Source organism: Leptopilina heterotoma, unplaced genomic scaffold (genome assembly GCF_015476425.1).
Source record: "Leptopilina heterotoma isolate Lh14 unplaced genomic scaffold, ASM1547642v1 Lhet_101, whole genome shotgun sequence".
NCBI lineage: Eukaryota > Metazoa > Arthropoda > Insecta > Hymenoptera > Figitidae > Leptopilina > Leptopilina heterotoma.
This window is the reverse complement of record NW_025110815.1, coordinates 1,130,255-1,143,608: the sequence shown is the minus strand read 5'-3', so window position 1 is coordinate 1,143,608 and position 13,354 is coordinate 1,130,255. Positions and strand designations below refer to the sequence as shown.

The window sequence follows — 13,354 nt, the reverse complement described above, 5'->3', positions numbered from 1 at the left end:
ATTTAATTTATTTATTTATAGACGGGACAAAATAATATTCACCGTAATTCTAAATAATTAATTTTTTTTCGACTCTATAAATGAATTTTAGCAAAATATTGTGAAATTGAGAAATGACAAATTTTTGTTAGAAAATGAAAAAAATTTAACAAAAAATTTGAATTAAAAGGCTTTTTTCTTTTCTATATCGAAAATATTGTCGCAAGGCACCTGGACATACATAGATAGAACATCTGATAATCTTATCGTTCTTTATCTTTTTCCCCTACACTTTAACTTTTGATAGACGACAATTGATATTTCTAGAGTGAAAACAACACTTCTTTGATCGGAAAAAACGAGAAGAGAAAAAGAAAAATCTTTTTTAGATTTCTTTCGGAAATATTTATAAAAGAAATTTTATTTTAACAAAAAATAGTGTTTTCAATTGATTTGAAAAATAATTTTTGTGTTTTTCTATTATAAAAAATTTTGTGTGTTTGTGTAATCAATATTTTTACCCAAAAAGCTAATATTGTGACAGTGGCAAATTTCGAATGGTAATTATAAAAATTTTCTTTCTAAAAATATTTATTGTTTTTCAATAAAAGAAAATTCTCTTGTGATTAAATTTAAAAAAATCCCCTTCTGATTAAATTTAAAAAAATCCTCTTCTGATTAAATTAAAAAAAATCCCCTTCTAATCAATTTAAAAAACCTTATAATTAAATTTTAAAAAATCTCGCAACTAAATTAAAAAAACTTCTTACCAATTAAATTTTCCAAAAATCATACTCTAATTAAATTCAATAAAAAAAGTGGACTAATATTTTTTTTTAAATACAAACTTCTTCAATACATGAAATTACGTCAATATTAAAAGCGCTGGAAAAAATTTTAATGTCAAATAAAGAATGAAACACTTGGCATTATAATTATTATTACAAATATAATCCCGGTGATTCAGAAAAGTATTTTCTCGATTCTTTGTCTCTTTGTAGTGACAATTATGAAAAAAAAACATTTTTTTTCTATTTTTTTATTGACTTCATTTCTGAAATTAAATTTAATGGAATTTGAATTTATTTTTTCCATCAATTTATCGAGACAATGAATTAATTATTATTATTTATAGATAATTTTAGTGAAAAATTAATTAAGCAAAATATAAATAAAAATAACGAGTAAATTTTCTATAAAATAAAAATTTATATATTTTATATTTTGCTCAATTAATATTCCACTAAAATTATCTCTAAATAATTGGTACTTATAATAAATAATAAAATATGTTCACTTCAATTTTTATTAGACAAAATTATTTTTGAATCAATGAATTTAGTAAAAATACACAAAAATAAATTCATTGATTAAAAAAAATGTTGTCATTTAATAAAAATTTAAGTAAAAATATTTTATTATTTAATAATAATTTATCTAAAAAGAAATTAATTCTATTTCGTTTAAAATAAAAAGAAGAAAACTTATTTGGGGAAAAAAATGATAATTTCCTAAATTTGTTTAAAATAAAATGAAATATTAATAACTTGTCTTGAAGTGAAAAGTTGGATTCGATTTTTAGAAACAAAAATAATAAACTATGACGATGTTAAAGTTAAGTGTGTCGAGTACTCTCACAATATACAAATATTTGAATTTCGTGATTTCACATTTTTACTCAAACAAATCGCAGACAATACGAAAAGAAAAAAAAAAGATGGGAAAAAAGTGAGAATTGGAATGTAAGTTATAATTAAACTTTTACGATGTGTTAATGAAACATTGACCATGAAGAATACTCTCGGGGAATTTTTAGATTTTAAAAAACGTAAACTTTTTTTTTCATCAATTTCTTGATTTTTTTTTACTAGATTTTGATTTTTTAAACAAATTTTTTGGTTTTTGTCTTTTTTTTTTAATAAAAATGGAAATTAAAATTCAGTTTCTTTTTCCTACGCAACTTTCATATTTTATTTTTCCGTCTATTTTAAAAATAAAAAAGAAAAAGAAATTAGTATTTAAATTAAATTAGTTTAACTCGAGAATTGAAAAGAAAATTTAAAGATTCAATTTTCATTAAATTTGTAAAAATTTTACACCGTCAGTTTTTGATTTTCTTGCTTTTTTTCTGGGGAAATTTTTACATTTTCAAAAACTAACTTTTTCTTTCCAATTTCTTAGATTTTTCTACCAGATTTTGATTTTTTAAACAAATTTTTTGTTTTTTATTTTGATAAAAATGAAAATTCAATTTCTCTTTCCTGTGCTGAATTTTCATAGTATATTTTTCTGTCTTTGAAAAATAAATAAAAAGGAAAAATTAATATTTAAATAAGTGTAACTCAAGAATTGAAAAGAAAATTTAAAGATTCAATTTTCATTTTCTCCCGGGGAATTTTTAGATTTTAAAAAATATATACTTTTCTTTTCACTAATTTCTTGAATTTTCATTTTTACTATATTTTGATTTTTTAAATAAATTTTTAATGGTTTTTTCCTTTTTTAGTTGAAGTATTATATTTCAATTTTTTTTCCTACTCAATTTTTGTCTATTTAAAAAATAATAAATAGAAAAGAAATTTTTAACTCTAGAATTGAAAAGAAAAATTTTAGATTTAATTTTAATTTCTAAAAAATTTACCATATGTATTTAATTTTCTCTGCTTCTTCATTTTTTTCTTTACTCAGTAATTCTCTAGAAAAAGACTAAATTAATATTTCCTAAAAATCTATTTCAAACTATTTTTAAAAAAAATTCTTTTTTCTTCATAATTACTTTGAATTTGAAATTTATATTTTTTCGGAGAAAAATTTATTAGTCCACTTTTAAAAGTGTATTTACATTCTTAAAATATATAATACTGTATATATGTATCTATCTATAATTGATAAGTCAAGAAGGGACGGGAAAACCATAAGTGAGAAAAATTGTAAATTATTATCGAGATTAATTTGACTCAGAGGACATGATGCAATTACCATTAGGAAAAAGAAATATTGTCCGAAGAAAAATAGTTTGGAAAATATTTATCTTTTGTGCGAGATTTTTTTTTCTTTTTGCGTAATCACGATCATCGTCGTTTTGCCTCATGGGTGAAAAAGCAGTCGATCTCCGTTCATCAGGCCATGCGGATCTAATCAAAAGTCAAAGCCAGCGAACGCAGTTAAACAAAAACTATTTATAAATTCGACGTTTCCGTTTTTCTTACAATAAAAAAAAATTCTAGATTTTTTATGAATAAATTAAAGAAAATTTTTTGAAACGTAATGAAAAAATAATTTCCCTCTCAACTCACCTGTTAAATTATATCGTTCAGAAGTTGACCAAAAAACAAATATCCAAAGTGCGTTTTACTTTAAGTGTGTCAATCCTGGAAAGTACCTGAAAAATTAAATTTTTGTTAACAACAATTTTCATTTTTTTTCATTATTATAAACAATAATAATTATCTTGCTTTTGTTCTACTATTACACTATTATTTATTCATTTCAATGTCAGCCCTTAATCCCAAATATTATTATATGAAATTTTGTTTTTCATTTCCTATTTTAATTGGTTTTCTCTTTATTATTATTTTTTACTTTCTTATTCAAATTTTGTTTTTTACCTAGTATTTAAATTATAATTAAATAAATTTAAAAAAAATTTACTGCAATAATTTATTATTTATCAAATATATAGAAAAAAAATTAAAAATTTATTTTCTTTATTTTTAGTTTGCTTGATCTTAATTTTATTTGATATTTTTTTTTTAACGAAACATTTAATTAAGTCTTTTTATTTATTTAAAATATATTAACTTTGGTATATAAATAATAAACTATTTTTTATTAATAAAAAAATAAATAAAACCAAATATAATTAAAGGAAAAAAAATTAAAATATAAATAAATACTAAAAAGAAACCTCGAAATGAAAATTACAGATTAAAAAATACAAATATTCCAAATTACAGAAAAGGATGGCAAAAGGCGGAGAGAAAATGAAAATTAAGAAGAGCAGAGCAAAATTGCTCTGAAGTAAAGAAGAAACGAAAGAAAAGAAGTAAAGCACAAAAGAGAGGAAAAAATCCCCAAAAAAATGAAAGAAGATAAGAGAAAAAAATTGTGAAGATAATTTAAAAAAAAAAAAGAAATAATTAAAAGAACGAAAAGAAAAATGGACGAAAAACGAGCGGAAAGTTTACTTGGTGCTTTATATTCGTTGACGGCGATTTTGACAACAATTTCAATTGTTTGCTTGGTAATTCCTTGGCAGCATTGGTCAAGAACATTGGACAGTTGCATTGACGTTGATTGCGGTTGTATTTTATATGGCATCAATACATTCAGCACATTTTTAGGTGGCGATGTGAAAATTTGTCATTTTGGAACGTACAGTTTAATTCCAATTTTAATTTTTGGTCTATGCCTGGGAATTTATCATGGCTATCGCTCTTGCATTCCACGCGGTCTCGATGAACCACGAATTGCCTCACGACGAAATCCACACGATAGCCGGTAATATTACTATTTCTAAATCAAAAAAGAAAAGAAAATTATCTCTTAAAATTATTTTAAAAAGAAGTTAAGAAATGTTAAGAAAATTATATTCTTTTCTTAACCATTCTTTTTTTATTTCACACTTTTAAAAGTATTTTTACATTCTCATCACGTGAGAAGGTATTTTATTAAATAAATAGGTTTAAATAAAAATTAAAAATTTAAGTAAATAAATTAAAATAATAACTATTATATTCTTAATAAAATATTTAAATTTAACATAAATAGAAAAAGTACAAAAAAAAATTTTAATTTCAATTTTTGAATAATTTCGGATTCGAAAATTTAAAACAATTCAATTATTAACTAATTTACTAATTAATTATGATTATTTTGTGTTTTCAAAAAGTTTTATAAAATTTTTTGCAGGAATTCAATTATTTTCAATACAATTTCAATCAAATTTCTCAAAAGAATTCAATTCCTTTTTTAAATTTTAATGTAATTCTCAAAAATTCAATTATTTAAAAAATTTTTGATTAAATTCTATGTGAGAATTGAAATATTTTCAATACAATTTTAAATAAATTCTTGAAAAAACTTTAATTATTTTCGAATATTTTAATTAAATTCTTAACAAGATTTTAATTATTTTCACAATTCATAAAATTGTTCGTAGGAATTTAATTATTTTAAAGAATTTTAATGAAATTCCTCCCAAAAATTCAATTACTTATTCAATTCCTATAAAAATTTTTATAAGAAAAGAAATTTAACTAAATACTTTAAAAAAATTTAATTCTTTTCCAAAATAACAAAAAATATTCGTAGAAATTTTTCAATTATTTTGAAAAATTTGAAAAAATAATTAACTACATAAATACTTTTAAAAAATTTAATTCCTTTCCTAAATAATAAAATAGTTCGTAAAAATTGAATTATTTTGAAAAAAATTTGAAAAACTATTTAAAAACAAATTTTTAAATACATTTTGTAATTAAATTTCTGGAAATATTGAATTATTTTTGAAAATCTTAATAAAATTTTTATCAAAATTTCAATTATTTTCAAAATTTATAAATAAAATTTTTAGCTGAAATTTAATTTTTTTAAAGGATTTTAATAAAATTTGTACATAGTAGAAATTCAATTATTTTTTACTAAGTAATAAAATTGTTCGTAGAAATTTAATTATTTTGCAAAATTTTGCTAAATTCTTACAAAGATTTAAATTATTTTTGTAATTAATAACATTTCTCGATAAAATTGAATTGTTTTAAAATAATTTTAATAAAATTTCTGAAAAGAATTCAATTTTTTTAGATTGGAAATTATAAATTGTAAAAGAAATAATATAAAAGAAATATTTTTAATTAAAAACAATTTAATTAATTTTTAGTATTTTTTAATTTTTAACGTTTTGATTACCTAAATATTTTTTTTATGCAATTTCCAAAACTGGAATTTTATTAATCGTTTTATTCAAAAATTATTAAAATTCCTTTTTTAATAATAAACTCTTTAGGTTTTCATTCAATCTTTCTCTGAAAGAATTTACAAAAATATTTTGTACTTCTATTGTTTTCAAATTTTAAAATCCCTTTTTTGATAGTTTTCTTTTGTGAAGTATAAAAAAAAAAATTTTTTACTCACGAAAAAAATTGTACTTTCTCTTGATTTCAGAGATTTTGTGAGGGGCGACGTTATTGTTATTCGTCGAAAAGAAAGACAGCCATTTAAGCAATGGATCCTGGCGAGTTTTTTGGCTGCACTTTTGGGTTTTCTATCCTTGGCCCACGCAATCGTCATCACCGATGGTTATTACAAAACTTGCGAGCAATATAAACGAAATATGGTGAAGCTCCTTGGTTCTCGTGGTCGTGAACTTCAAGTACGATGCAAATTTTCAACAAATTTTAATCAATAATAATTTATCCAAATAAGGGAATTATTATTTTAATCATAATTTATCCGAAAAAAACTGTTGTCATTTTGCCTAAAACAGAAAAGAATAATTTCACTATATAAATTGATAATTTAATTGATAATTTAATAAAAAAAATTACTCACCAATTTTTTTTTTCAATTAACAATTAATAAATATTAATAGCAATTTCTTTTTCCACAGGCAATTCACAATCGTCTTCCTTGTGGTGCAATTTTCGATTTTATGGACTATATTCAACCGGATGCGAATAATTGGCGACGAGGCGACGAAATAAATACTGGACTCTCCCTTCAATTGTCAATTATTTCCGCGTGGTTCAATTTCTTCACCTGGATTTTAATTTTCACAATTAATTTCATAATGTCACGTCGTCGAGTCCACAGTACCGGGGAAAAATTTTGCTGCTTCTTTTGAAATCTCAAGAAAAAAGAAAACAGTATTCACAATATACCTATAAATATTAAAACAAAAAACAAATAATTTAATTGTCGCAAATAATTTTGTATAGTATTAATTTATAATTTATAACAAAAGAAAATAATATATAAACGAAAATATTCAACTAATTATTATAATTGAATCGAAAAGAAAAATTCCCCCCAGAAAAAAACGAAAAGGACAAAAAAAAATTCCTTTTCGAAAATATTTTGCTTAAAAATATTTTTTTCTCGATGAAAAAATATTTCCAGGATATATTTTACATTTTTATTTCAGCATTGTGTGTACTTTATACATATAGATACAATTAAATTTTATTCTCAATTTTTTTTTCTTTATATACATCACATCACCTATATTTTATATTTTTTGAAAAATATCTCATTAAATTGTTACACATTTTTTTTGTTTTATTTTTTTCCTCTTAATTTTTTAACAGTGCTGAAAAAAATAACTGTGCATCAGAAATAAAAATTCTTTCTCTACGATATTAAAATCGTTTCACATATATTTATATATAATATATTAATTTTTTTTTCTCATCTCTATCGCGCATTTTTTTTCCATTAATAATTAACAATAATACAATATATTTTTAAGTTTTTCGAAACGATTTCGAATTTCAATAGCAAAAAATGCAGGAAAAAAAATTAAATTGAAATTCGAGTTCTTTTCTCGCAGCTTCTATTAAATTACCATTAATATATTTATTTATTTTATAATATAAAGAAAAATTGGGTTTTTTGTTTCATTTTTAGAAAAAAAAAACCGGTAAATGCAGAATAGAATGGTAAAGAGAGAAAAATACTATAACAGTAATTGTAATATTAACAGATATAGAGGGAAACAAAATAAAAATTGAGTAAAAAAAAAAGAAAAATTATCTCACTCGAAGTAGCACAATCTTGCAATAGAATCAAAAATACAGTCGTTACAATAAATACAGACAATCATAATACCATTTTTTTAAAAAACATTTTTAACACTTTTTCAACATTGTGAAATTTTCTTTAATCACACTTATTTTTTAAATACTGCACTCCTCTTTTTCCCAAGAAAAAAATAAATGAAAGCTCGTCGAGAAAAATTGTCTCAAGTTTAGATTTTTTCAATTCATGAAAATTAAAAAAAAAAGTAACAAAAACCAATAATTTTTTACTTCTATAAGTAAATAAATAAAATTTAAAAACTAAAATAAATAAAATAAAAACAAAAAAATAAATTTTTATGATAAAAAAAGAATACAAAAGAATTTAATTATTCAATTCAGTAAAAATAAAAAAAATAAAAATTAATCAAGTAAAAATAATCATATTTTAGTCAAAATAATTAAAAATCAATTTCAATTGCAATTTTCCGAAGAAAAATTTTTTAATCGTAATTTTTTCCAGACAAAAAACGAAATAAGTTTTGAGAAAATTTCTCCCTTGACGAGATAAATGGAAAGTATGACAAATACTGCGATATTTGGCTAACAGGCAATGTATCTAAAAATCAAAAATTAAAAAAAAATGCCTGCCACATAAAAGACGGAATGTAAAGACGAAAAAATTTCCACTTTCTTTCAAAATGGAAATTAATTCTCCAGTAGATAAAAATTACATTTTTTATAATATTTATATACAAAAAGACGAATCGAAAATTTCCCAGTATTTTTTTTTCATTCTACAAAAAATTGAATATCAGGCGGATAGCACCAGTATTACAATTTTTTTTAGTTAATTATTGGTCGCTTATTAAAAATAATAATAAAAAGAAATTTCTTTTCGATACAATTTTTTTCAAAAACAATTTTAATATTTTTATAATTTTATAATAATCTCTCGTTATTATAAATATTATTAATTACTAATATTAATTATTAGCAATAAATATTATTAATTACCAATATTATTAATTACTAATATAACTAATTACTAATATCATTAATTTTTAATATTGTTAAGTATCAATATCATTAATTATTAATATTATTAATTTCTAATATAATTAATTGGTAATATTATGAATTACTAATATCATTAATTATTAATATTATTAACTATTAATATTGTTAAAAATAATAATTAAAAATCCCTTCAATTTATTCAAATAAATTTGATTTTTCAAAAAAAATCGATTTTTTTTCATGTAGATTTTCTTTCACAATTTTGTGAATAAGTACAATTGACTGTGTGGTAAATATCGATTTTTTTTCTTTTTTGAAAGAGAAAGAAAAGAATTGCAAAATAAAAACCTGTAGTTTAAATTTGATAAAGGAAGGCACCTAATCACATATTAACTATTATCTAATTACCTCACATAAATATATTATTTTACACATAATTTGTAATTTTCATTATTATTTTTTATAATCATTATACAATTATAATTTGTCTCGTCGTCGACTTATTTAGGATATTGTCTCAATTTTTTCTTACTATTTTTCCCCACTAATTTAATTTTCTAACACAAAAAAAAATAATTTTTCGAATTGAGATTTTTTATTTCAAAATTCTATTTTATTATCAAAACAAAAATTTTTCCTTCAAATTTAATTCAAAAACCAAATTTATTTCCCCACTGAAAAATAAATTTCTTTGAATATAAAAAAAAATAATTTAAGTTTTAGTAAAAAATGGTAAAAAAAATTTTAATTTAATAATTTAGAAAATAGGAGTCGAATTGAAAATTTGTTTACAAAATTCTCTTTTTTCGAAAAAAATTTTTCTTCTAAAACAAAAATTATTCTCCCATCGGAAAACAAATTTCATGAATAAATAAATTTAATTTTAGTAAAAATAGTGAAAAATATTTAAATTTAATAATTTAATAATTAAGAAAATTTTTTTTTGTAAATTCTAATTCGATTTTTAGAGACAATATATTTTTTTTGTTTTTATAGACAATATAATATTTTCCCAAGGACAATAGAAAATTGATTACAGTAGAAATTGTAAATTGACACTCTAAGAAACAAAAAAAAAAAAAAAAAAAAAAATTCGTTACCAGAAACGAAAAGAAAATTATTACAATAATTTATTAGAAAAATGTTTTATGAGGATTTTTATTTTCAAGGACTGTTAATGAATTCAGTCTTCTTTTAATAAGGCAATTTTAGAGATAAAACTTTCCATCTAAATTCTTCTTTTCTTTTACTTTTCCTTTTAGTATAGATTTCAAATCAAGAATAGCAAAATTATATTGTCCATAAAATCCTAAAGACAAATTTTTGTTTTTTTTTCTTTAAAAGCTTCTATTTTCTCTATTTTTTCAAAAAAGTAATAAATTATATTCCACGTGGAAATTTTCAAAGCTGCCAAATTTTCTTCTTCTTCTAATAGCGTCTTTTTTATATTTAAATAAAATTTAAGTGTTTTAAAAAAATTAGAAAAAAACAACTTTTTACTTGAACTTGAAATGAAGAAAAAAAATTGAAAGACTCACAATTGACAAAAAATGGATTGTGAGTTTTTACGTATTTTTTTCGATTTACATACTAAATTTTTCTACCTCGCAGTTTTTTTTTAAATAGTCTTTTTCGGATTATATTTTAATATATTGGCGAAAAATTTTGATCTGTACAAATGTAGTGAAAATGCTTTAGCTGCAAAAATAGATGCTTGTTCTTTGCCTTCTATATAGATTCTATTTTTCATATTATATCATTTTGGTATCAAGCTGCCAAGTTTTTAACAACCTGGATATTTTTTTTTTTATTTTCATTAATTATTTTTATTTTTATTATTACTTTTATCATTACTTTTTTTTTAAAGAGCAAAATATAAGAGCCATCGCCATTTATAAGAAACGAGTCTTTCTCCATTTAAATATATATTTATAATATAATCATCATTTTTTGTTTTATTCTTTCTTATTTAAATCTAAGTTTCTTGAAAGGCGAGAGCTTATACCTTAATTATAATATATTCAATACTCTTGCTAAATTTAACGAAATAAATATTTTTTTCTTGCTTGCTAATTAAAATTATTTCGCAATGCACCGTCTTTACTTATTCATTATAAAATCACTCAAATACTTTAATATATATTTTCCGTTCAAGGACAAAAAATCCATCTTTTCATAAAAGCTGAACAAAATAATTGAAAAAAAACACATTCGAATTTCTATTGAAAAGACACTGGACTTTCACAAGTATTCCATAGTATTTTTGTTTCTTCTTTTTTTTTAATCATTATCATCGTATTATAAATTGTCTTTATTATTTTCATGTGGGATTTCTGGACAATTGTTTAAATATACAAGCTGGATTTTCTATCTGGAAGTGAAGATTTCCTTTTAATTTCAATTTGAAAGAAATTCTTTTTGAAATATTCGATTTTTTTGTTATTAATAAATTATATTGTGTAATAAATATATAAATATACAAGTATATATAATGTATATAAATGTATAAATATATAATTACAATTAATAATAGTTTTGCCTTTATAATAATAAATAGTAATTTAATATTGTCATTAATATTTTTATTTTAATATTCAAGATCAAAATTCCGAATAATAGGTTATATTTTCGAATAATTTCGATTTTGAATTTTTGAATTTATTAAAATTTAGTCAATTAACTTATGGAAACTTGGTAAATTAATTTATTAAAATTTAGTCAATTAATTAATTAAATTTGTTATGAATTAATGAAAGGAATTTATTTTGAAAAAAGTAGCGATGACTCCCAAATGAAAACTCATTAATCGCGAAAAATCTCCAATTTTTTATTCTCTTTCAGTTTCAATTCACCAATTTATCACCAAACATAAATTTAATTTTTAAATCTTGTTATTTTTTAATAAAGTTAATTTAAAATAAATTTAATTTAACTTCCAAAAAGCAAATATTTTTCTTTAGAATGAAATTGAAAACTACAAATTTTCAGAATGAAACGAAAAATAATTTTTCGGATTTCAGAATTTTCGGTTACTTTTTTTTTTTAAAAAGTTCTTTTTTGTTTACTAAAGAAATTATTCCTATATTTACAGAATTTGATAAAATTTTTCAACATTTAAGTAGTCAAAAAGTTTTAGAATCAGATTTTTAAAAAAACAATTTTATCTACAAAAAAAAACACTTATTTTAGTCAATATTTTCAAGATTTCAATTTTTCAAGTTATAAATTATAAAAAATAAATGATGAAACTAAAAAGTTTTGCAAAATTTTACAAAATAACAGCTGACTGAAATAAATTTCAAAGATACATAAAATTTATTCAAGTCAGAAATTATTTAATATTATTTTTTGTACCTAATTTAAATTCAAATTGAATTTTTAAGTATCTAATTTCAAAATAATTAAGAATTTATTCCATAATTTGCACTTTTATAAAAAAAAATCGGGTATTTTTTTGCAAGAATATACGTATAAAAATTATTAGTTAGAATATTTAATAAACAGAATTTTATTTCGAAAGAATTTCCACTAAGCTAAGAATATTAATTTCTATTTTAAGTTAAGGGCATTTCAACAATTATGACGTCACATTTTGTACAAAGAATGTATTTTGAAACTGTGACGTCAATAATGGTTCAAATGCCCTTAAAGTTATTTTTTATTTGTAATGGAAATTTTAATTAACAAAATATTAGGTCACAGAATCATAATTTTCTTGTAATAAATGTTCTATTAAATTTTTATTAATAAGTTTCATTAAATTTTCATTAGATTTTTATCAAATTTTGTATTAAATTTACAAAATTTCTAAATAATTCACTTTTTATTTCAAAGAAATCTAATATATATATATATTTAATTTGGCAGAAAATGAGATTTCTGACAAATGAAAAATTTATTCGATTAGAATTCTTTGAATTAAAAAGATTGTTAATTGATAATTTTGTTAATTAAAAATTTTAGTTAGTTAAAGGTAGTTAAGTTACTTTATATAAAAATTCGGTAACGAATTCCGTTAATTATAATTTTTCCTTAGAAAAAAATTAAGATTAATTTCAATTTGAAGCTAATGAATAAACTAATAAATTTAGCTTTATGAAAATTGTAATAGAAAGACTTTTCCCAATAGCTAAATATATATAACTTTCGATTTTAAATAATGTCGAATTTCTATTTCCTAAAATTTTTACTTTACGAATATATTATTACCGAATTATTAAATTTTTTTCGTAATTTTTATTTCAATTCAATTCTAAATTCAAAAAAAAATTTTTTTAAGTTTTATTTTCAATTTTTTTTCAATTAATTTTGCAATTTAATTGCTTAGAAAATGTACTAAAAAAAAAGATTAAAAATCTTTATTTAAATCATCGAATTATTATTTATCGAATATTTCTTTTCACAAAATTTCTAATTAATCCGCTTTTAAAGGAAATCTAAACTAATTGTTCGAGACATAAAAATTCCGTTAAATGAGATTTCTGAAAAATTAAAAATTGATTAGATTAGATTTCTCATAAATTAAAAAGATTGTTAATTAAGAATTTTGATAATTAAAAATTGAAAAATTTAAATAAAAATTCGGTCACCTAATATTTTGTTAAGTATAATTCTCGCTC

At 20.5% G+C, this 13,354-nt stretch overlaps 1 protein-coding gene and 1 long non-coding RNA gene across 2 annotated transcripts; one reads left to right on the top strand and one right to left on the bottom strand.

Annotated features, from left to right (window-relative positions):
* Positions 1-275: 275 nt before the first annotated feature.
* Positions 276-6,942, top strand: LOC122500604. Its single transcript, XM_043609617.1, has 4 exons — positions 276-539; positions 3,936-4,479; positions 6,145-6,352; positions 6,590-6,942. The coding sequence occupies exons 2-4, from the start codon at positions 4,139-4,141 to the stop codon at positions 6,821-6,823; spliced, it is 783 nt and encodes a 260-aa protein (XP_043465552.1). The 5' UTR covers positions 276-539; positions 3,936-4,138; the 3' UTR covers positions 6,824-6,942.
* On the bottom strand, positions 2,785-4,298 carry LOC122500632. The gene is made up of 3 exons (XR_006301496.1): positions 4,167-4,298; positions 3,276-3,361; positions 2,785-3,113 (listed from the first exon to the last, which is right to left on the bottom strand). It is a non-coding gene; the product is annotated as an uncharacterized LOC122500632 (long non-coding RNA).
* Positions 6,943-13,354: the final 6,412 nt, after the last annotated feature.

Bases quoted from the DNA above. Each gene is read 5' to 3' on its own strand.
- LOC122500604 (XM_043609617.1), top strand. From the start codon at position 4,139: ATGGACGAAAAACGAGCGGAAAGTTTACTTGGTGCTTTATATTCGTTG. The intron at 4,480-6,144 runs GTAATATTACTA...TCTTGATTTCAG, and splicing joins CGAAATCCACACGATAGCCG to AGATTTTGTGAGGGGCGACG. The intron at 6,353-6,589 runs GTACGATGCAAA...CTTTTTCCACAG, and splicing joins CTCGTGGTCGTGAACTTCAA to GCAATTCACAATCGTCTTCC.